The sequence below is a fragment of the Leuciscus leuciscus genome (genome assembly GCF_965113295.1).
Source record: "Leuciscus leuciscus genome assembly, chromosome: 16".
In the NCBI taxonomy this organism is placed as follows: Eukaryota; Metazoa; Chordata; class Actinopteri; order Cypriniformes; family Leuciscidae; genus Leuciscus; species Leuciscus leuciscus.
The window spans coordinates 18,967,785-18,993,118 of record NC_138740.1 but is presented as its reverse complement, the minus strand read 5'-3'; the positions used below and the strand labels follow the sequence as shown (position 1 = coordinate 18,993,118).

General features: G+C 36.5%; 1 protein-coding gene and 1 long non-coding RNA gene across 3 annotated transcripts in view; both read right to left on the bottom strand.

Annotated features, from left to right (window-relative positions):
• Nucleotides 1-25,334, bottom strand: part of stim1b (stromal interaction molecule 1b) — a 37,709-nt gene that overhangs the window by 8,890 nt on the left and 3,485 nt on the right. For both annotated transcript variants that reach the window (XM_082140901.1, XM_082140902.1), the window contains exons 3-8: nucleotides 17,906-18,036; nucleotides 12,692-12,806; nucleotides 12,121-12,232; nucleotides 11,895-12,007; nucleotides 5,247-5,421; nucleotides 259-436 (exon numbers count right to left, since the gene is read on the bottom strand). In XM_082140901.1, the coding sequence (XP_081997027.1) occupies nucleotides 259-436; nucleotides 5,247-5,421; nucleotides 11,895-12,007; nucleotides 12,121-12,232; nucleotides 12,692-12,806; nucleotides 17,906-18,036 (824 nt within the window). The remainder of the gene's footprint in view (nucleotides 1-258; nucleotides 437-5,246; nucleotides 5,422-11,894; nucleotides 12,008-12,120; nucleotides 12,233-12,691; nucleotides 12,807-17,905; nucleotides 18,037-25,334) is intronic.
• LOC309477628 lies at nucleotides 17,042-17,899 on the bottom strand. Its single transcript, XR_014198677.1, has 2 exons — nucleotides 17,562-17,899; nucleotides 17,042-17,395 (listed from the first exon to the last, which is right to left on the bottom strand). It is a non-coding gene; the product is annotated as an uncharacterized lncRNA (long non-coding RNA).

Sequence of the window (25,334 nt, the reverse complement as noted above, 5' to 3'; positions counted from 1 at the left end):
AATTAAATACATTTCAGGGGAGGTACTACACATATAAATGCTAACTTTACAATTTTGACTTTCTGCAATATTTTGCATTCTAATAATAGCTAATTTTACCATTTTATTTTATGTTTTATCTTATAAATGTATTTTATTTATTTTACTTTTATAAATGCTATGTTTAAATGAATTGTCATTTATAATATATATAGAAATATAGATATACTGTATAGGCTATAGTTTTGATAAGAGTAAAACAAAACAAAAACTTCATACTTGTTCCAGCTCCTGCTCTGCATATGTCTGTCTGCTCAACTCGTTCTCAGTTCCCTCACGTAGTTCTCGCAGTCTCTGCGCCTCCTGCTTGGCTTCGTCAATCTCCCTTTTCATCTGCCGCTCCAGGTTGACCTTCTCCACCTCCACTGAGTGGTGCTCTTCCTGTGCGATCTGCAGCCTGAACACAAACGCATTATCAATCTCAAGCTGCACCACTGTTGACTCGTTACTTAAAGGGGTGGTATAATGCCCTTTTCACAAGATGTAAAATAAGTCTCTGATGTCCCCAGAGTGTGTATGTGAAGTTTTAGCTCAAAATACCCCATAGATATTTTTATACAGCATATTCAAATTGTCACCTTTTGAGGGTGAGCAAAAACGCACTGTTTTTGTGTGTGTCCCTTTAAATGCAAATGAGCCGCTGCTCCCAGCACAGTGGGCGGAGCTACAAGAGCTTGCACTCACACAGACTTTTAGCCTTTCATGTTCAAACTGGAGTCGGACAATGATGGAGAGACTCAAGAAGTGACAACATGTAGAATGCAACAGGAAATTTCTGAATGGTTAGTTGATGAATTTATGTAGATGATGTGTAGTTATCTTCTAGTCATTGATTAGCATATTCTGTCATGATAATCTATAAATCGTGTTCCAGGGACGGGGTTTATGTAAATTCTATGGTTGGTGATGTCACTAACCCGGGAGGAAGCTCGTGTAATCCCTACCGGCCGTTTGTTGTAGTCCTTAAAAAGCAATTTCTTTAAAAGAAAAGATCTCCCTTTGCTTTGAACTTTGAGCGTTGTAACTTTGCAGATGTTGTTTATGCTCAAACAGCAACATTACACACTAACTAAGATTAGAAAAGTGAAATCATAATCAACCACCCCTTTAACAAACAGTTCATATATCTATAATATCCCCTCAGTCACCAGCAGGTGGAGCTCTGGAGAATTGAGTCACCATGAAAAGGGAACTGGATCTGCAAGACTCTACCACACCTCTTCCTCATGAAAATACAGTTGAACAAGATGTGGCCTGTTCGATGTGGTAATTCTGTGGTAAAAACTCCTTACAAAATTAAAGGGAAATGCATCCTCCCAGCTATATAGGGGAAGACTGTTTAGAGATTCTGGGTCATGGAGAATGGCTAAATTTAGTTGTGTTAATGTGGCTAATGTGGTTTCATGTTGACAAAAGGTCTTCGATTCCATTTAAAATAATTAAAATCAGTTTTGCTTGACATACGTATCTGTGATATTGGTAGCACATTATTTTACAGTCCTGTTCCCTATGAACATAGTATGTACTTATTATTATAATAACTGGGCTATAACAAGTACTAACCCTGAACCTACCCCTAAACCTAACCTTAACCCATGTAGTTACTTTATATTACCAGTACTTTCTTAGATAAATACACTGTAAGTACATGTTAGTGCACGTACTGTTAAATAAAGTGCAATCGTGATATCACACAATGTGATCTTTCCTAGGCTTTCAGCTAAAGCACGTGGCAGCCTTCTCTCGTGCTGACGTAGTCCATGTTCAAACAGGAAGTAAGCTATAAATCAAACTGTCAATGATACGACAGTGGCCAAGGCAGAATGTTACTTACTCATAACTGGGAAGGGAAGCAGAAGATAAATGAAAAGGAAGGAAATGAACATCATAGAACAAATAAAAAAGTTCATAAATAAAAAAACTTAACAGACAAACAGATATATATATACAAACATACAGACATAGACACAGAAAGAGAGAAAACGTTAATCAGACAGATATAGACAAACATATAGACAGAAAGATATAGACAAACATACAGACAGACATATAGATTCAGACAGACAGACAGACATAAAGACAAACATACAGACATAGACACAGACAGATAGAGATAGACAAACATACAAACATAACAGACAGACAGATAGATAGAACGTTAGATAGAAATATGTAGACAAACATACATACACACAGATAGATATAGAGAAACAGACAGACAGATAGATAGATAGAATGTTAGACAGACAGACATAGACAGACAAATAGATATAGACAAACATACAGACATAGACACAGGCAGACAGAATGTTAGACCGACAGATATAGACAAACATACATAGACAGAAAAACATACATAGACAGAGATAAATATAGACAAACATACATAGACAGAGATAAATATAGACAAACATACATAGACAGATATATTTAGACAAACATACATAGACAGACAGAGCTAAATATATACACACAGATAGACAGAAAGACAGATAGACAAACATACAGACAAACAGATAGATATAAACAAACATACAGACAAACAGATAGATATAAACAAACGTACAGACATAGACAGATAGATATAAACAAACATACATAGACAGACAGACAGACAGAAAGATACAGACAGACAGAAACTCCAGTTGCATCACACAGGGACAGACGTAGTGAGGATCAAAGTGGAAACGAGGTGTCCTGATCCCTGTTCCAAACGGGATATAGAGTGAAGGACATGACAGAAATGCCACACACTCAGATCCATGGCTGCTGTTACACCGGCCATACTTACACAGTGACTTAATCACATTACACTCAACAAACATTCTTCCGCTACAGCTTTTTCCTTGAGTAAACTAATATAGATCACCAAACCTCATCTCTCTCCTTATAAGGCCATTGCTTTAAATTAATGCACCGTAAAGAAAGGATGTTTGAATCATGATCTTCTCCCAGACCTCTGACCTCTGAAAAAAGACAGAGACACGTTCTCTGTTCTGCCTCAGCGCAGCGGGTGCCAGCTGAACTGAGCATACAGCATGATAGTGCGATTGTCTGAAACACTCCAAGCAGGATTCAGCACTGCCCGTCCTTTTGCCATTTAAGGAATTTTAAAGGATGCTTACATCACCCTGCAAGAGTCTTTTGACCTGAACAAAGATAGTAGGAAATGAAAACATTTCCACCAGACAGACAAATTACTCTTTTTGTCTTTAAATAGCAAATTAGTGTAGATCTGACTGACATTGTTGCATTTCAGGACACTTTAGATGTGATAAGTATGTCTTCTGTATGTTAACGTTAGTATTTCAATAAAGCATGAACTTTTCTTCAAGTATTATTTATTTATCTAATTACGACTAGTTTACATGGATAGTGCCCAATATATACCATTTTTGGTCATACAAAAATGTCTGACAGAATTATTCTGTGAAATACAAATCAGAATCAAATAATACAGAGAGCTCTGTAATAAAGTTAACTAAAATAATGAAGTATCCAGCTTTTTCCTGACATGCTTACTGCGTTTTGAATTATGGGTGGCACTTCTGGTTTGGGGAAGACTGAAACGAATCATTTCAAATCATGAGGTTTCCCTACAAATAAAGCTTATCCGCCAGTTTGACTCAATGAGCTATCAGTTTTCTTTCATGTTTTATTTAAGAATAACATGAGAACAACGTAACACTTGGAATTTTAACGTGACATGTTATAAAAAGAATATCAATGGCAAGAGCTATTTTCAGTCACTGCATTCTTTTCCTCGTGATTATTTTCTTTTTTCCTTTTGCATTCCGCTGTAATAGTATGAAAAAGGTCAACATACACTGCACATTTGTGGTCTGTTCTCCCATTTAATTTACGATATGCCATTAATAATTCACTGGAATGCACGAAGAATCTCTCTTTTTTTCTCCCCAAATCCTCAGTCTCTTTCCAGGTTTGTTTTCACAGCTAATTCCAATTTATTATCTGTCAAAATGACTGAAATCACTTTGAAATAGTATCACACAATGCTGCTGAAGTAAATAATTTTTTAATTTTTTTATTAAGGCAACTTATGCTACATAATACAGATTACCACAGTGATATTTAACCGTCCGATTTTGCTGTGGAAATATTCATGGTCTGTTGAAAGTACCTTGTTGATGCTTTTACACGTTTAAATGTCCTTTTAATGTTCAGAGGTTGAAGGGTGAGTAGAATAATGTAATGTCATTGTACACAGTTTAAAAATATATATATTATTGTGTCCATATGGCTAGTCTTTCACTAATTGTTTACAGCTTAACGGAAGTTACACCCATAATTCACGCAAAGCGTCACGGAGCGTAGGAATAATGTGGATAAAGTATTAAGTAATATGCATTAGTGCTTATTAGCGTAACGGAAGGCTGCTGCTTACTAATGGAATATAAATCTCTGATGAATCATGCTATTAAAAAAGTGACGTAGCCTCCTGTGCTGTAAGCTAAATGTGATGAAAGATGTGTCACATTCTCAAATCCTCTATCCTGTATATTTACAGTGTCTGGAACTGTCTAGCATTTCAAATAAAAATTAAAGTTTGAATATACTAATAAGTATAACTGCTCCAAATTGAATAACCAGACTAAACTGCACTTTGAATGAGTAATAAACTTTAAATGTATTTTCCAGGTTATTTCCAACCTGATGTGTGGCATGCTGTCAATTACCCCAGGCCATAATTCATATTCATCCTTCAGTGTGTATAAACGGATGAGAGATTTGTTAACAGTAACAACAGCAAACAGACTTTATCTTGAAAAAAAATCGTTATCTTTTTGGAAAGTATACCCATGCTAACTAAGCATGAGTTAGCATGAGACTAGAGCTGAATCACTTAATAATCCTGTTTGTTCTAACTTACTTTCTTTTAATATATATCATGACCAGCTAAAAAGTGAACTTTGGGTTTTTTCTTTTGCTTGGGGTGTGATGTAACTATCCATGAAAAACTGTTCACAATGCAGCTGAGTTCTTCAAACTCCAACAACAGGAATTGCATTGCTAACTTACAACCAGACGTTCCTCCACCTAGAAAAGTAGTCCTGCTTCACAAATTCTTTTCAACTGTGCATCAAGAAATATAAGCATCACATTTCCACTTTAAAGCCTTTCCAGCCTGCTAGCTGCTATTTACTGTAAGTGTGTTTTCTGTTCATTTATACAAACTGAGTGCTTACTTCTGCTGCAGGTCCAGGAGGCTCTGCTCAGCTCTCTGAAGGCCTTCTAGGTCCTTTATCATCTTGCCCACGTGGTCCCTAGAATTTCGGTTCTGTATGTAGGCGAACCAGCAGCCCCCCACTCCAATCACGATAGACACCACCAGCATCAAGTCCTTCAAGTGACTGTCTCCCTCTGCCAAAAAGAACAAAAAACAACACTTGAGTAACAGTAAAAGGCAGAGTTCACCCCAAAATTACGATGTATTATTTATCGATGTATTATATATCGATGGATTATATTAGATTAAAATGTATTTCTATAATCTGTGCCTTTGGCATGTACACTACCGTTTAAAAGTTTGGAGTCATTTTTCGTCATATTCAGTGTTATATTTCTTTGTAAAAACCATGATAATTTTTTTAAAGATGATTTGATGAATAAAAGGTTCAAAAGAACAGCATTTATTTCAAAGAGACATCTTTTGTAACATTATATGATTCATTTCTTTCAGAAAAAAAAAAAAAAAAAAAAAAAAAAAAAAACGCTGATCATTGTAGCCAATCACAGACATATCCGATGAGCGCGTCAGTACAATGGGCAATCAGAAGGTGTTTACGATTCCGCTCAACAGCGCTCAAAGCGTCACATTTGTAAAATTTCAGTATTTTATGAAACTTATGAACGGTAGTGAATGAATGTACATAGTGCTGTAATATAAACTAGCGCATCACATACTCTAAATACAGTGATGTCATGTGAGAATTATGACTCTTTTTCAACACACATTCCATCTGTCACCCCAGCTGACCCCGACATGGCAAACGCAAATTAATGTTTTCTTTCCAATGCTTATGTCTGCAATCTTCTTTTAACAACCATTTCCAATGTTGTTTTTCAGACTGAAATAAAACAGTTAAAGTATTTGACTGATGGGTCGAAGATGCTTTCATCATGTTGATGAATATATATTGTGGTTAAATACAACAAATAAAACTGGAATATTATTTTAAAAACAGATTGATTTCACCAGGACGTGCAATGTGGACTGTCTTGACTTTCTATAAGCTAACAAAATTACCAGCCCAAGAGTATGAGGAAGGTAAATGAAAAAGAGCCAAGGATTTTTTGGCAGGAGTTATACATCAAATCAGGGTCTGCTCAGTCTGAGTGTCTTCCTCTCTCTACAACTCCAGCCTAACATATGTGAGGGCTGCACAACACTGTGACATAAAACACACACACATACTGCTTTTAGCAAGAAGTAGTACAGTAATACAAACAAAGCAGTAATCTACTTAGAAAAAGTCCCAGAAGTGATAAAAAAGCTCCCAGTTTGGATCTAACCATGCAGATGTATCAGTAGTTCTCTGTCACATCTGTCTTATGCAACGTCTACTTTTATCCGGATACATTTGAAAGCAAATTTTTTTCTCTTTTTTCACCCTCTGTTAGTAGTGGACAGATAGTGTATTTTTGAAAACACTCTTTCAAATGGATATATTAAAAATACAGTTTTTGCGTTGAAGTGTGGACTGAGAAAACTGAGGTATTCTACAAGTTTTTGACATGTTTATTCATGTGACGCATATTGTACTCATAGATATCTATGGTTATATGGTTATACTGTTATAAAAATGTTACTTTGTACAGTCTTCATATTACATCCCCAAAAAAATTAAAAAAAATCGTACTGACCCCAATAGAGTTGTCAAAAAGTATCGACTTCGTTACCAATATGGTACTGAAATTTTAAAATTGTGACGCTTTGAGCGCTGTTGAGCAGAATCATAAACACTTCTGATTGGCCATGGTGTTCATCAATGTGTACAATGATCAACGAACGGAAGTGTTTGAAAGTGTTTTAAAAAAACGATACAATTAACGAATTAAATTTTTGCGTTGAAGTGTGGACTGAGAAAACTGAGGTATTCTACATGTTTTTGACATTTTTATTCATGTGACGCATATTGTACTCATAGATATCTATGGTTATGGTTATACTGTTATAAAAATTTTACTTTGTACAGTCTTCATATTACATCCAAGCAAAGATGACTTTTATTACATTTTATGCATGTGCAGTAAAATGATTTAAGCATTTTCCAGCATTTCAATATGTGGACGAGCAACCATTATAAAACAATTGAAAACACTAGTGTGGACAGAGATTTGAAGCGAAATGCTGTTTTTCAAATGTATCCGGATGAATGTAGCCTTAATCTGTTTTTGCATTGGAGGGCAGCAATGATAACAGTAAGTGAGTACAGAGCGGTGTTTCCCACAAAGGTGGCGGCATCAGCTGCGTAACGGGAGGATCTGGATAACTGGATTAGTGAGTGCTATTTCCATGTACGATTTCGCTGCTCACATCCTGCTCAGGAACATGGCAGGTGACGGCACATCAAGAGGTGCCAAAATATTTGTGAGGGGATGGTGTTGAAACCCTCAACCTTGACGCGCCCCCATCTTAACCAGCTTGATTTGGGATCAGGTTAAATCTGATGTGGATTTACTGAGGCTTGCACATAAACTTCCATCTGGATTTCCTTTTCAATAATTGCACTAGTGTTTGGATAAAAGAGCTCTTAGAGTGAATATAAAGGAGTGTTTTGTTTGCACACATAATCTTTGACCAAGTCTAAGGACACTGCACAGCGTTCTCATTTCTTCCTGTTTAAGTGCTGTGGCTGAAAACTGTACATATACACATATTTTCCATTAGTAATGCAACACCATAAGACTCTATAGTAAGATTGTCTAGAACAGTGAAGAACCTTCTACTGCGGACATTATAAACAGTGACCGGAGAGGCAAATAACTGCCATAGCTGAGATTATTAAGAAACTCCCGACGGAATCTGGAACCAGGGGGGATCAACCAATCAGACGACAGACCAGACAATTCACAGACGCACTGGTCTATATATACACAGTGATTACACCAAGTACCTTCAATTAATATGACTTTAGAATAACATCAAGGCTCCAACAAATTTTTGACAAATATTTTTAACCAATAACATAAAGGCTCTAAATTTTTTAAAATATTTTAAAACAAATATTTCAAACAGAGAGTCTATCACCCAACAATCTCTCAGAGCAAGGGTTTTGAATCTCTTAGATGCCATGTATACTACAAATATGATAATTCTTATGTGAGGGACCCCCATTCTAAAATTGAAAAGGCATTTATATAGTTTCTTGAATAAAGACCAACTTTATACTGTGAAAATGTAATATTATAAATATGTCTAAATATTTTTTTGGGAAATACGTATTTTTTCCATTAAGTTACAATGTTATTACAATTTAATGGTAATCTTCTACTCATCTATATTTATTTTTTTAATTTCTTTATTTCTTTACTTAATTATTTTCATCTAAATTGTATTTATTTGTTTATTGTATTATTTTAATACATTTTTATTTGTTTGTTCATTTTCTTATTTTAATAAATATTTATTTAAATAAAATATTGTTTATTTTCATCTAAAATTTACTCATTTGTTGTTTTATTTATTTTAATATTTTTGTTTATTTATTTGATATTTATTTACTTATTTTAATAATCATTTATTGAAATCTAATTTTTGTTTATTTATTTTAATCTTATGTTTTATTATTTATTTAATTTTTTCAGCAGATGACTTGATTAGCTTTGGAAAGAATGAATCATTCTAGAATGATTGGGGTGATTCTGTAGGGGAGTGAATCTGCATTAAAGATAATAAACTAATTAGAAGCATAGATAAATAGACAATAGAACAAAAATACAAATGACATAAACAGTGCTTTCTGTTTTTCAGGTAAGTCTTACAGTATTCAGGTACAGAAATTGAATAATCAAATGTAAAATAACACTGCATAGTCTTCACTGTATAAATATAATTAATCTTTGTTAAAGATGCAAATGTGAGTTTGTCTTTGTATGTTGTTGTTTAATAAACATTAATGACACAGACAGCAGCAGGAATATTAGGCTGCTGTCACTTTAAGACCGAATGCACTGATCCAATATAATGATCCTCATCTGTTTTTTTTTTCTCAATTGTTTACATTCACATAAGCAACAGTGCTTACTAGGATCCTCGCCAAGACAGGCATTTTGACATAATTTTGCGTGTATGTGTCCGTTCAAGCACAAAAAGATGGGGGGGGGGGGGGGGATCCACTGTGAGACACCAATGTGTCCCTGAGCAAGACACTTAACCCCTAGTTGCTCCAGAGGCGTGCGACCTCTGACATATATAGCAATTGTAAGTCGCTTATAAAAGCGATAAAAGCGTCAGCTAAATGAATAAATGTAAATGTAAAAAGATGATGACTGCGCGGCTCTGTATGCACACAGAAAAGAGTTACGAATTGAGCTCTCTTTCGCATATTCTTGCACTTAAATAGTTTAAAATCGCTTGAATGTTTAAACTGACAGGACCTCAAATATATGCAAATAATTAGTTAAATAGTTTGCTCTATGATGGTTAAACTTTGCCTGGTCCATACGGATCAACTACAAACCCTATATTTGACAATACTGACGATATCAATGCTAAAACGATATATCGTGCAGCCCTAATAGCAACAAGCTAAAAACTACTCAGAAAAGGAACTGCATAGAAACACATTGGTAACCACCTACAACACCCTAAACAAATCTTGTTTAATCAGCAAGCATTAACCTATAGTTTAAATGCATGCCCGCATACTTGAAAAAAGCACAGGCATTTTAAACTGCAGGCCACACAAAAGTAATCACTAGGCGCGTTTCCATTACAGATTTGCGCAAAACTTTTGTGATTTTTTTTAAATGTCGACAAAAAACTATTGCGAAATTACGGCGTTTCCATTAACCGATGTTATGCGACTAAAACTTCATTTTTTCCTCTCATGAGAAGTAAAGTCATTCCAAAAACCATGGCAACAGCAACGTAGCCTACTAATCCCAGCCACTGCACTAGCCATTATTATTAATCGAAGGAGATGTATGTGTGTTTTCCAAGCATTAATGGTAAGAAACGACCCTTATACTTGTGAGCGGCACATGAGGTGAGGTGTTTCTGGGTGTTTCTGAGCGTAAAAAATTTTTGCGATAAATGGGAGTTTTTGCGAAAATTACGTGTTTCCATTAAGCGTATTTTCAATTCGCAATTTCAATTTGAAGGGTAATGGAAACGCGCCTACTGATGTCCTTCTTTGCTAGAGCACTGAGAAGGAATATGGATATTGTAGCCTTGTGCTTTATCATGTTTCACCATGAGCTATATACCAGCAGTGCATCAGTGCATGAAGACATTGTGTGAGCTGAAATTCCTGTAACAAATCATGCAGTCTTTGACAGCCTTTGGGATTATGATGGTGCTGTGTCTAATGTGCTGTGTAAAGTACTTCTCTTGCCAGCATCTTTGATACCTTTAACTCTGGCTAATATTCTAGGTAGAGACAGTCACATGAACTATGAATCATATGATGGAATGCCCCTCGACCATTACATCCCCATCAATCTCTCAATCTCTCTCACCTGTTTATTGACAACATCCCTCTCTTTTCTGTTTCACCAGCTATACTTGAGTATCACACTGTAATGGCTGACATTAAAGGAACTTGCCTCTTCTGTCTGGCTTTTGTTATACAATAAGTCAGGTTATTTTCAGACGGAGAATTTATTTGCTCAGGAGAAAAGAAAACAGAATAAACCTTTCTTTGATTTCAGCACATAATGAGCAAAGAAAACTGCAATTTGGACTTCATCCAGAAATCAGCAAATTAAGAAAAACTTGTTTTCCCTTGCAGAACATTTCAATGCTAGTAGTTTTCAAAAACTTCTAAAACAGGGAGAAGAATGAAGAAAACAGTTCCAACAAATTAGTAGAATTGGTCTCCTGAATGCACCCTTCAGTCACGCTAAAATACAAAAAATAGCCCGGAACAGCTATGAACAATATTGTCCAGAGACAGTAATGATTCTACTATGAATATTTCTTTATTGGGTGATGTTGCAAGTCGGTACTGAAATTTAAAAATTGTGACGCTTTGAGCGCTGTTGAGCGGAATCGTAAACACCTCTGATTGGCCATTGTGTTCACATGCTCATCAGATATGTCTGTGATTGGTTACAATGACCAACGCACGGGAGCGTTTGAGAGCACACAGAAGTGTTTGAAAGTGTTTTAAAAAACAGGCAAATATACATCAATGACACTCTTCACCGAGCGCTTACACAGATACACACGAGAGCGCTTGTGCTTTCAAACGCTCCCGTGTTTATCTGTGTAAGCACTCGGTGAAGAGCGTCATTGATGTATATTTATATGATATGTGATGAGCGCGTGAGTACAATGGGCAATCAGAGGTGTTTACATTTTTTTTGTAATTTCAGTACCGACTTGGTACCCGAAGTCGACAACTCAGAAATTTTTCATTTAAATGAAGAGGTTAATTGAAATTAATCAAACTTACCAACTCTTGCCTATTAATCAGAACTGATTAACTCATATAGACATTTTTAACTGATTCACGGAAATGAATTGATCTTACCAACATAATAGTCTCTTGCCAACAGAGATTATTAAAACATGTCAAACTCAAAAGTCATGAGACAATTTAGATATACAACCACAAATGTTCTGTGGATATTCAATAAGCCCAGTCTTAGTACAAAGTGCTACTCACTTGGATTTCCAAAAAGCACTGTCTCCAGAGCCTTCAGCTGCAATTTCTGTGCATGAGTGCGGTCTGGTATCTTCAGCACAGACAGAAGCAGGGTGGCATTTTTCACTGCAAGTCTGTGAATGGAACAGACACTGTGAGTCAGTAAGTGATCCGTGAATTCATGTATGTCCGTCAGCTGAAAAACGTATTACACAGATGAAGGCAATATAACTGTAAGCTTTATTACCTGGGCAAAGCTTTGCCACTGATGTCGTTCTTCCTGAAGGAATCCACATACTGAGGTAACTGAACACAGCGGCTGAGCCAATCCTCTGTTTCTTCTACTGTCCAGTGATACACTAAAAACAAAAAACAAGTGATGCTAGTGGATTACGGTGCCAGAGGACACTGAGAACACAGACATGGAAGATCAGACATTCTGAATGATGGAAGCTTAAGCCCAAAGTATACTTCAGCCGTACGCATTCCGCGACTGTCTGCACACTGTCTGTGTGACGTCATTTCTGTCATTAGGAGGCCCAATTTTTGTGTCCGTGCGGATGGTGCGCGTACAACAGTGACTTGAGTCCACTAGATAGTGCGCAAACGTCTAAGGCATCTTTCCGCGCTCACGGCCAAAGAAGTATACTTTGAAAGGCTTGTGTTTTCAGTTACACAAACATAATACTTACAAGTCTACATGTATTAAATATAGTTTATGATGTGTCAAACAGGAATGACTTTGAATTTGCTCTATGATGGTTGACTGCTTCTCAATGTCGTATAATTTATATCAAATTAAAAGAATCTGTGAAAACCTTCAGAGGCCTTCCAGGTGTTCCACATGTCCTCCACTGTGATCAGCAGATCTGCTCTATGGAAGCTGTTGTGTTTTCCCTTAGGATCTTTGTACTTTAAGTCTTCCCTTAGAAACTGTTTAAGGAAACAAAGACTGGATTTTAGCATCAGGTACAGTGGTTCTCATGATATCATTTTCTGATAGGCTCACATGCAGCAGGTGTATAATCATATAAACATGCATAGTTAGGATTGTAAAAATAAATATGCTTAACTATAGGCTGAAATTAAGCTAAAGGAGAGGATAAAATGAAACGAAAATGTACCCTGAAATGTAATCTAAAATTAAACTGGTTTTCCAATTACATTCACAATCTGTTCTGGACTTGATTATTTATGTTTCTTTTTACAGCACTGTCTATTTGCATAATCCAACATTTGGCAAGAGGTTAGATGTAAACCCACAGTAAACCGTTTATTTGGCATATCCAAATACTTGTCTTGGGTTTTTTTTATGATCCAGTAGTCTTACTGTAGAGCATCAGACAACCTAAAGTATGTAAATGCTGTTATTTTCACTGGTTCAATCGCCTCACAATAACTCAGAAGTGTAAAGGTTACACTCACAGGACTGTCTATGGCCTTGGACTGCCTATGGCTGCGGTCGGTCAGCAGTAATGCTGTTTACTCAGTGCTCAGATGTGGCATTCACATGAAAAAGGAATTGCTTTGTGTGATTCATTGAGAACACAGAGTGTTTTTTTATAGCCTATGTTCGTCAACGATAATCATGGTTAATAATCACTTCAGAAAACATGTAGAAATGTCATGTCCATTCAAAGCAGATCCAGAAGTGGATTTTGAATTTTCTTTTTTGTTTGTATCTTTGATAATCAGGTTGCATGACTTTTGTAAAAAATAATAATAATAGTGTATGAAAAACATATTGTAAAGTGTTTATCTAAAACATTGTGACAGCAATAACACATTGACTCGTCTAAATTTGGTCAGTCCAATCGACTTTTTTAGAATCCTCTTTTCAAACTTTAAATCACTGGCAGTTGCCAGTTTGCAAAATATACATACACCTATCAAATATGGTACACCTATCATTGAGCACATTTACAGTACATGCGCTAACTACCAAAAATCAATTATTGAAATAACCTTATTTACTGGTTTACATACAAATCAATAACCTGGCAGTGCAAGTAAACCATGTTTACAAGACTGTATATAAAAAAATAAAAACAGGTTATTCCCTGGTGGTGACGTCAAAAAGTAAGCATCCATGTTTTAGAGCAGTGGTTCCCAATTCCAGTCCTCGTGACCCACTGCTCTGCACATTTTGTATGTCTCCCTTATTTGACACACCTGAACCAGATCATCAGCTCATTAGGAGAGACTCCATGAACTGAACTGAGTCAAGTCAAGTCAAGTCAAGTTTATTTGTATAGCGCTTTTCACAATACAGATTGTATCAAAGCAGCTTCACAGTATTAAATTAAAATAATACAACAAAGTTTGTTTCAAGAGGAATTTATTGATTGATAAAATTAAATTAAATATCCCCAAAATATCCCCAACTGAGCAAGCCAAAGGCAACAGTGGCAAGGAACCGAAAAACTTCATCAAGTGACCTAATGGTGTCCTAAAACTCCATCAGGTGACCTAATGGAGAAAAAAAAAACCTTGGGAGAACCCAGGCTCAGTCGGGGGCCAGTTCTCCTCTGGCATTTATGAGCTAGAGGCCGGATTGTAGTTTGAACTGTAGGATTATATGAATGCCTGGCTGAAGAGATGCGACTTTAATCTAGTTTTAAACTGGGAGAGCGAGTCTGAGCAACGAACAGTATCAGGAAGACTATTCCAGAGTTTTGGAGCCAAATGTGAGAATGCTCTCCCTCCTTTGGTGGTTCTGGATATCCTAGGTATGACCAAAAGCCTTGAATTTAGTGATCTTAAAGAGCGCGATGGATTATAGGGTGATAAAAGATCCGTTAAATAGACTGGAGCTAAGCCGTTTAGGGCTTTATAGGTCAGTAGCAATATCTTGTAATTAATACGGAACTTTATAGGTAACCAATGCAGTGATGATAAAATCGGTGTTATATGATCATATTTTCTTGATCTAGTAAGAACTCTAGCGGCGGCATTTTGGACTAACTGTAGCTTGTTTATTGAGGATGCAGGACAACCAGCTAATAAAGCATTACAGTAATCCAGTCTCGAGGTCATGAATGCATGAACTAACTTTTCTGCATCAGAAACTGATAGCATATTACGTAGCTTAGCAATGTTTCTAAGGTGGAAAAATGCTGTTTTTGTAACATATGAAATATGATTTTCAAAAGACAGGTTGCAATCGAGTATAACACCCAGGTCTTTTACTGTAGAGGATAAAGTAACAGGACATCCTATTAGTGTTGTCAAAAGACCCGGTACTTCGGTACCAAGTCGGTACTCATTTTTTTTTAAACGTCACGGTACCAGATTTTCTCAAACCCGGTACTTGATGCGCGTGCATGGCCGAAGCGCGTGCAGTTGCGTCCTCTTCATAAAAGCGCTGATGGCGATCGGCGGTGCTGCTGCTGATGTGGTGCTGATGTTTTTGCGCGTGCAGATACGTTATTTCAAATGGCGCGCGGCAAGCGCGCTCATAATAGAAGCGGCGCGCTCGCTTTTCCATGTGCGTTCATGGATGTATAGCAACGACAGACGCCACGGGAGTACAAACGCTTGTGCGAACTGCGCTCTCCATGACGACGAGGAAGTGTGACATAGGCCTATTAATTGATTTCTAGCCCTTGCATTAGCTTTACTACTAGATATATTTATGGAGATGAGAAATAAAAAGCCGTCATTAATATCAGTCCGTCAGAAAAGCAGTTCTAGTCTTATTCTTGGCTGGATAACTCCTAGCAGGTTTAAAAAGCCCTTTTAAAGTTAAATATGAATACAGTTTTGGATTAAATAAAAGTATAGTCAAGTCAAATAAAACATATTTTATCTCCTGTATAGTTTGGTAATGCTACAATAAGATACCATTCATTAACATCACTTAATGCGTTATCTAACATAACACATTGAGTGAACAATATATTTTTACAACATTAATTAATGTTTGTGAATGTTATTTAATACAAAACACTTGATTGGTCACGTTTGTTCACTTCATTCATTGTGCATTAAATAATGTTAACAGAAATAATGTTAACTTTTGATTTTAAAAATGTATTTTTAAATTAACCCCTAAAGGAGAATAATTGCGACAGTATATAACTATTGTTTTTTTTGTTAGGTCATTTTATCTAATGTTATCTAACAAATGGAATCTTATTGTAAAGTGTTTTTAATACTACAGTTTCCATCTTTGTGATATACACTTTAATATAATTATGTAAATTTAATCTAAATTAAGCTTTGGTACCGAAATTGGTACCGAGAACCGTAGATTTTCACTGGTATCGGTACCGAATACTGAAATTTTGGTACCGTGACAACACTACATCCTATGATGTTAAAGTTGTATTGTGCGAGGTTTTGTGGGCGGTTTTTTGAACCGATAAGTATTACCTCTGTCTTGTCTGGATTTAATAAAAGAAAATTACGGGTCATCCAATCTTTTATATCTTTAACACACTCTGTCAATTTGGAAAATTTTGCGTTTTCATCCGGCCGTAATGAAATATATATTTGAGTGTCATCGAGTGTGTCAGATAAGAGAGACATACAAAATGTGCAGAGCAGTGGGTCACGAGGACTGGAATTGGGAACCACTGTTTTAGAGTATTCTATTTATTATGTGAGTTTTGATGTTAAATAAAGCATTAAAACCCCCGGAGTATTTCAAAATGTCAGTGGGAAACTCATTCTCTCATATTTGAAGTTTCTACAACTGTACCACTTGTCCATTGGCTGCACGAGATTAGAACACATTTTTTTATATTTCTAGGATAAAAAAAAGGATAAAAAAAGTTCGAGTTTGCGATATATTTCTCACCTCTACTGAAAAACACTCTCTGTGGCTGGATGCCCTTAAATGTGCCGTACAAGGACGCTTTCCTGTCACATATCACACACGCGCACTTCAATAAGCTGACAGAACGCAGCTTGTTTACATACGCCGGGCGAAATTTTGTTAATTGGTAAAAATCTAGCCATGTGGAGTTTGACCTTACGTCAATAAAGGTTAACGGTTTAATGCGTTTACATGACCACACGCATTGTCGGCTTATTACAAACATGCATCAAAGGCACTATGGTTTTTATACTGAGTTGATGACATTTTCTAGTCCCTAAACCTACCCCTAAACATAAAGTATGTTTATTTAGTGCTTTGAATTATGAGGACATCGGCATAATGTAGGCGGTGTGGCCTGAAACTTGAATACACAAATACACACCACAATATAAGGACTCCATAATGTAGGTCAAAAAGCACACGCACACACACACACACACACACACACACACACACACACACACACACACACACACACACACACACACACACACACACACACACACACACACACACACACACACACACACACACTACCTTTAAAATGTTTGGGGTCTCTTAAGCTCACAAAGGCTACAGTTATTTATTTGATCAAAAATACATAAAAAGCTGTAGCTAATATTGTGAAATATCCTTCAGAAATCATTCTAATATGATGATTTTCTGCTCAAGAAACATTTTATATTGAAAAGTTGTGCTGCTTAATATTTTGGTAGAAACTTTTGTTGTATATTTTATTAAATTAATAATTAAAAAAGGATAATCTCGCAAAAAAGACATATTTCACATCTATATATCTCCACCTCAGTGTATGTTATCATACAAATGTACCAGTTGAATGCTATGACATGACAAAACTCTATAACAACATGTGTAACTTGCGCTCCTCATCTCTGCAAAAGCTCTGAAACACACTCAGACTTGTACCAGTACAGCTGTATACCGCATGCCATGTGTTGTACTTCAGTGCACTGTTCTATTTTACTGTCAAGTCAAGTTTATGTTTATTTGTAAAGCACATTTTCAAAATACATCTCTCAAAGCAGCTTGACAGAAATCTATGTGTCCAATGAACAAGCCAAAAGCGACTGTGTCCTTTCAAGCGAGCAAACTAAGCACTTGTCTGTACATTGGGCACTGTGCACTGAGCTGCAACATTAATCTCTCAACACAGCAGACCACAACCACACATGAATGCTGCAGCCCTCACCCCATCGGTTTCTGTCACATCCACGCTGCCATCTGCATCATCGTCCATGTCTTTATGAATGCTGCGGATGGCCTCAAAACTTAGCAGAGAGTTTTCGTCCTTGCAAAGTAGCTCATCAATACCACACAGTTCTGGGGAGAGAAAACAATATGTGAGATATGCGACAGAAACTTCACTTAAACTCCACAACTTCGCTGTTACAAAACAGGCTGCCTACAAAGGCATCTAGCCACGTATCCATGTAATGTATTATTTTACTCAATATATGTGTACTTTCATGCTTATAGAGTGCAACAGTGCTCGCCCCTTTTTTTCAGTGTCCTTGGTTCCGGAAGTATTTTTCCAATAGAATTTTTTTTTAAAGTCTTCATTAAAGAGTTATAAGCTATAACCACACCAACCAGCTTAAAGGGGAATCACACTGCAAACTTTGATTCAAAGCAAAAAGAACAAAGGCATTATTGTGTACTAAATGGCTTTAAAGAAGGAAAGAACTGCAATCTCATGCAGAATTATGAATGACATAAAACTATTGATTTAAATTTTAAAGATGTTGATTGTATATAGAAACAGCTTATTTTTTACGTTTATTGCAAAATATTAATATGTATTCTAATATTTAAGTGTAACGTGTGGTAGTAAGCCAACATGAAGAACATCAGAATTCAGTCTAAATCATCTTTAATCCAACAACAGAAATACATAGGAGAATATCAGGAGACACATAGACACTTTCCACACATAATACTACTGATCACAGACAAAGAACTGAACAAAACAGGGAGTACTTATACACAGACATAACAAGGCAGCTAATTAGATTATTAACTCATGAGAAACCAAGGACACTAACTGAGAAAGCTAAACTGGAAGTATATACAGGAAACCAAAACACATGAGCAAAAACCACAAATAAAACTAAACATAACTCAAGTGTGCAAGACTGTCCCAGGTCTGGAAAATGGCAAATCTCAGTGACCGTAACACACTCTAAATCCACACCATCTCTAATACTGCTTCGGAGTGGTATTTGAGGTTAAGAGTAACCCATCATTCATAATGTTCAGGAACTCGCATGCCCTGAAATTGCATAATGTTGAGGAAAACTTGCCAGTGTCAGTTAAATTAATTAGAATATGACATAATTTGGTAGTAAAATGTAAAGTGTTGCACATTTTATTATTGCATTTTGTGAAACATTGCAAATGCTTTTTATCACTTAATTAGAAGTACCACAATTAAGAAATGCATCTTAGGAACTACTGAACATGTATTTAAAAGTTTATTTGAAAGTGGAAAACTTAGAAAATTAAAAAAAATTGTAAATAAAGCTCTCTCAAAATTGTATTTGCATTTTTACAACACTACGTTGTGTGTCCCATCGGTTTGAACACTTTGGCCAAATACAGGAAATGCGTCATGTATGTTTGAAGACAAGTCATCAAGTCTACAGACCGCAAGTATGGATATTGGGACAGGCCCTGACTCCATTACGTCATTCGCAGTGCCTCATGGGAGTGGGCGGGTGATAAAGAGTTCTTCAGGCATGATTTGCTTGTTTCAACTCTCTGATTAGTGATTTATTTTTTTATTTTATTTTTTTTCTTTGATTCTAATGAGTAATGAAGTTTTTCACCTAGAATTTGTCTGTTCAATTATTTAAAAATTAAGTGAAAATATTGAATGGGATTTTTTATTTTCCGTAACCTGACCGTTGCACTCTATTATACTACAAGGCAGATGAATGCTTGAATCTGATTGGTCGATGAACATTCTAAGGTGTGCAATTATTTTCAGGGAAATGCACGGCTAAAGTAGTTCCAGGCCGGCCTTGACCGCATTACAGTTCCATATCAGATATCACTTCGCCAAATGATTTTAAAGGACAAGTTCGGTATTTTACACTTAAAGCCCTGTTTACAGATCGTATCTGATGAAATAGAACGGTTAAGATAAAAATTTGGACACATGCTCCTGTCCCGAGAATTTTAGGTTTATTTCGCTTTTGTGGACCTATTTTGCCAAACGCGTCACACCCGTGATTCTTTCGTTGAGAGTTTGAATAATAGACACTCCAGCCCAGTTGGTGGCGATAATGCACCTTTGCCAATTGCAAGCAAATCACGGGCATTTCATTGAATACACAGAAGAAGAAGCGGCGGAGTAATACCGTAAAGGTGCTGCGGTCTCACAGCACGTCCTATTAAGTCAATGGAGTTGGACAAAAACTACGATAAAACCTGTTGGAATGCATCTTTTTCAGCGGTTTTTGAGGGAACATATCAGTGAACACCCCTGACCACTCGGTGAGTTTCACGTCTTTGTAAACAAAAGTTTAATGTGTTTTTAGGTCGGAATCTTCCAGTGCATATAGACAACCATTGTGGGGGTGGGGGGGGGGGGGAGCGAAATAAACCAAAAATTCTCGGGACAGCAGCATGTGTCCAAATTTTAATCTTAACCGTTCTATTTCATCAGATACGATCTGTAAACAGGGCTTTAAGTGTAAAATACCGAACTTGTCCTTTAAGTTATTTCAAATGTCCTTACAACTGACAACAGCAAAAGAACCAAAACCCACAGCGACACTGACCAAGCAAATAAATATTCTAAACAATAGGATAAAAACGACCAATTATTTCCATATTTTTTTTGCCACAAAATTATGTTTTTTTATATATGGAAAGCATTACCACCTCAGGTGCGATTATTTTTCAAATAATTCAGGGCTCGTCGTCAAATATTCCTTACATAAAGCATCAAACTGTAAGCTACGCAGACAGTTTTAAGGACAAATGCTACTGAAATTATTTGCAGGCAGTTCACTCACTGTATTTTGGAACACAGCTAATACATACCATCTCACTGCAATGCATTCTGGGTAAATTTGCTCATTTTAAGTGCATACAATTGCAAAAAAATAAGTGAAATCCTTTGATCTATTATAATTGCACAAAAAGGCAAGTTAAAAGCCTTGCTCAAGAGCACATAATGCCTGAGACAACAAAAGGCCTATTCAAACACAAATGACCTTCTGATGAAAATGACTTAGAGATTCAATCCCTTCGTGATATTCATGCATCATCCACTCTTACATGGTAAACGGCCACTGTTATTTCACAGCAAAAATGCTAAATGTACTAGTCTTTAGAGTATGGAAATTAAGCAAGGCTGAGGAATTGATCCCTTAGCAGTGACGTATTGTAAAAACAGGGCCAACAGCGGTGCCTTTGTAAGGGCCCAATGTTTAAGCCCATTGTCACAGGAGAGTTCAGTCTGAGGGGGATGCAAAACACAGCCACGTATAAGCCATAGAGTGACTTTTAAACTATTTTTAGATAGAGACACAGGACAGCTGCTGAGGTATTGTTGATATTGCTGTAATATGGCAGTGGGTGGAATTGGACGTGCTGGACTTAACTTCTGTCTCACAGAATTTAAAGACTTCATTATGGAGCAGGTATTAACATCAAATCGTCACTGTCGTCACTGTGATTAGATACCAAGTTTTTTTTTTTAAATCCAGGGTCATCAGCCATTGCACTACTAAGGATGGATGTAATTAAAACTCTCGTGTTACTAGCGAGTCCATGAGTGGACTGTGTTCTTCCAGGCAGGCAGATCTGTTTTAATACAAATAAATGTTTAATGTCATAAGATCTACACTGCTATTTTTGTCCCCATTTCACAGCCTGAGCAAAACCACTAAACAAACATGCCACAACCGCGACTCTTCAAAAAACACTTGTCATCATCAACTGTGTATTTGCACACGCTGGGTATCTGCATTATTTAGACACATTATGACTTTAAGAGAACCATTTAAAAACGCTGACAACATATACAGTTAAACTTGCTAACTAAACTGAGCTCATCAGACCCGGATCAAGCGGTTATGACTCAACCTGGTACAAGTAAAGTTAAGTAAAGATTAGTAAAGATTTACTAATTTAATATGCACGACGGGCAGATTTAGCGATTGATTAAACTGAGAAAAAGGCCTCTGACATGAGAAAAACAAGAGGATCTTAGGAATTTCCTCACATATTATCCCTCAATTCCTTGGATGCATTCCCTCCACCCGATTTACTTAAGATATCATCTTTGTTTGTTAGTGTTTACTATCCGTTAGCATAATCGCTACTGCTTTCATGAAGATTTAAAATCTCAACGTGTTGAAGCAAATTTCTTATCACAAGAAATGTACTATACAAGTATAGTTGTGTCTGCGTTAATGTTTGTCTGACATAGCCAGAGACAGATTCTGTTCTCATTTCTGTCATCACCAAACTCTTCTGTGGAACACAAAAGGTGAATTTCTGAAGAATTTCCTGTGGCTTAATTTGGGCCAACTTTAAGACACAAGCCTGGCTATTTGCACATGTTGCTAAACCTTTTTATTACACCATGTTGTCATGAAAATCGCAAATTTGAGCAAATCCAGAAACAATTTTTTGTCTAAGAGGCAAACTACGGTGGCCAAGAGAGCTCAACGCGCCGCAACTGAAGAAAACACAAGCAAATAGAAAAAACACCCGCAAATTAAGAAAACATCTTCATCAGTTTCACAACACATGTCTGCTCCAAATAGCCAACACAACCAAATAAGTTTCACACAAAAAAAGTTCACAACATAACCAAATACAGAATCGGAAATGTTTCCAGGGGACCCCAATAAGTGACGAACCCGACTGGGACGTGCTTACAGCTCAAAAGTCCACTTTATTTTATTTTATTTTGTTTCTTTTAACTTTTTTTTTTTGTTGCAAAACGTACAGAGATGACATGTTTATATGACATACAACTTTGTATATACAATAAACAAAATGTATTAACAAATATGTTCAATGTCATCAGAATACAAATGAGAAAATAACAATGAGCTGGAAAAATAAAACAATAAAAAAGATAGAAAAAAAGAACATGAAGGAAAGATATTAATCTATACATCAGTTACATTGTACAAATTTTGTCATGTTATGTTTAAATTTTCATAAAGAAAAGTTAGTGCAGGGTAATGCAGAACCCAAAGTTTTAAAGTTGAGACACTCACACACATGAGATGAGTGTGACGCATATTTTAAATGCTTTTTTGTAAAAGAAAATGTGTATTTATTTGCAACCATTAATACGATATTTCTGTCGTAAGAACAGCTATTCAGCTGATGGACACGGTACTGTGTTGTCATGGGAACATCCCAGGTGAAAATAACGAGGAAATTACATTGTCTTTCGTTGCTCCCTTCAAGTGCGTTCCAAACGGCTCCAAAGTCTGGCTCTGCCATCTGCCCTTCGAAGGGAGTAGGGCATACGGATACTCACCATAGACATAACAAATACAAGTATTCATTATGTCTATGATGCTCACGAGCGATAAGCACGTCCCAGCCGGGTTCGTCACTTATTGGGGTCCCCTGGAAACATTTCCGTTGCGGTCTGTGTTATTTGCAGAGCATTTTCTTATTTGGTTGTGTTGTGAACTTTTGCAGCGCGTTTCTGTATTTGGTTGTGTTGTGAGTATTTGGAGCACACATGTGTTGTGAAACTGATGAAGAGGTTTACTTAATTTGTGGGTGTTCTTCTATTTGCATGTGTTTTCTTCAGTTGCAGCGCGTTGAGCTCTCTGGGCCACCGTAGCAAACACTATAACAACCTAACTTCTAAACAAACACAACCGCTTAGTCAATGACATTAAACATCAGTGTACAATGTGCCTTCAACTATGGAAAGCCAATAGAGTCAAAATTCTAGTTAAAAAAAACTATACTTGCAATGACAAAAACCACACTTTCCCCCCTTATTTTTTTTTATTGCATGTTTATCAATTTATAATGAAAGTCGAGGGTTTGGAACAGTAAATAATGACAGAAGTTCAGTATTTGGGAGAACTTTCCCATAAACAGATATATTTAAGCAAGCTGCTGTTAGTATTTGATAAAATCCCACAGAAACAATTCAAGTCTTAAGACAAACCATTTCCGCCATTTCTTTTATCTCTAGCTAGAGCATGTCTTGGTAGGAGAATGAGGAAAACAGAGAGGCCTATCAGGAGAGGAGGGGAAAAAAATTAAACAAGGTGATGTTTGGTCTGCTTCAGCGGACCTTTTAAAAAGATCTGAGAGGACCGTCAGTGTTTGCAGAGCCTTGAGGATTTATAAAGCTGTTGTAAAAAAGACCCTTCAGGACCATCCAGCTGCATGTCATATACAGGTCAGGATCAAATGGGTTATTTACACAATGTACACTACAGATTTGGATGCTTATACATAGCAGTGGAACAAACGATATTAACTTTCCAATGTTAATGCTAAAAATGTTGTAGTTAATGTTGATTTTTCGATTTAAAGGAATATTTTGCATTCAATACCATTTAAGATAAATCAACAGACCTTGTGGCATAGTGTTGATTACAACAAAATTAATTGATTCAAATAATTGATTAAGAAAAATGCAAAAATTTGGCCAATAAATAAATGCGATTGTTTCAATAGTATAGCCGCAAAACGCAGATTTCATTCATTCAAGATTTTAAAGTACAACATAATTCGAGAATTTATTCTGATTCAAGAGAAATCAGAATGCCAAATCCTGACTGGACGAGAGGAGGAGCTGGGGATGGAGGAGGGAATTGGCTCCTGAGAAACGCGATAGCCGTTTATAACACTGAAGGAGCTTATATGTATACAGTGATAGGCGTCGCATTCCTATAGGTAGACGTGGATCAGCTGAGAGTCAGCTGATGCAAGCTTGACTAACGTGAGATGCCAGAACTGACACTACGCTTGATTTTTCGGCAGCCGAAATTTCGGTGCATCCCTGGTATAATTTTAGTATGAAAAATTGCTTATATCTTTTCTGTGTAAAGTTATATCCAATTTTGTCCATGTCAACATTACACATAAACCCTGAAATTACTGTAAAAATGATTTAAACAGCTTTACAGCTCAACATTTATTTTGTAGGTGCTTTTATAAAAATTATAAGCGAATATTTTCAAACCAAACAAATGCGAATTAGGTGTGTTTCCATAAGGTTATTGACAGTGGTATTGGTAACCTAGTAACCAACAGTAAATAAAACACCATCAGCGGAAACAGCCGATTAGTCACGTGGGTTTAATCTTCGCTACATCAGAATTTGTTCGGCAAATGCATTTCCATCTTCCATTATTCACAGTAACTCTTTTTCGCACAAATCAAAAACCACCTCAAGCGAGCGTTAAAACTTCTTTGCGAATTAAGGGATTCCCCCTCGAAATTTGGCATTTCCATCTTGTTTCTGATGTGATCCTTCAAAATGTGCTTAAAAACAGGGTGATGGAAACATAGCTAATTATGCTTTCAAATCCACCAAAAAATTGTCCCCATTCCCTTCCATTGTGTGTGCCTCATTGTAACTTAAATTGTTTTTAAGAAAAGAAGAGTTGAGT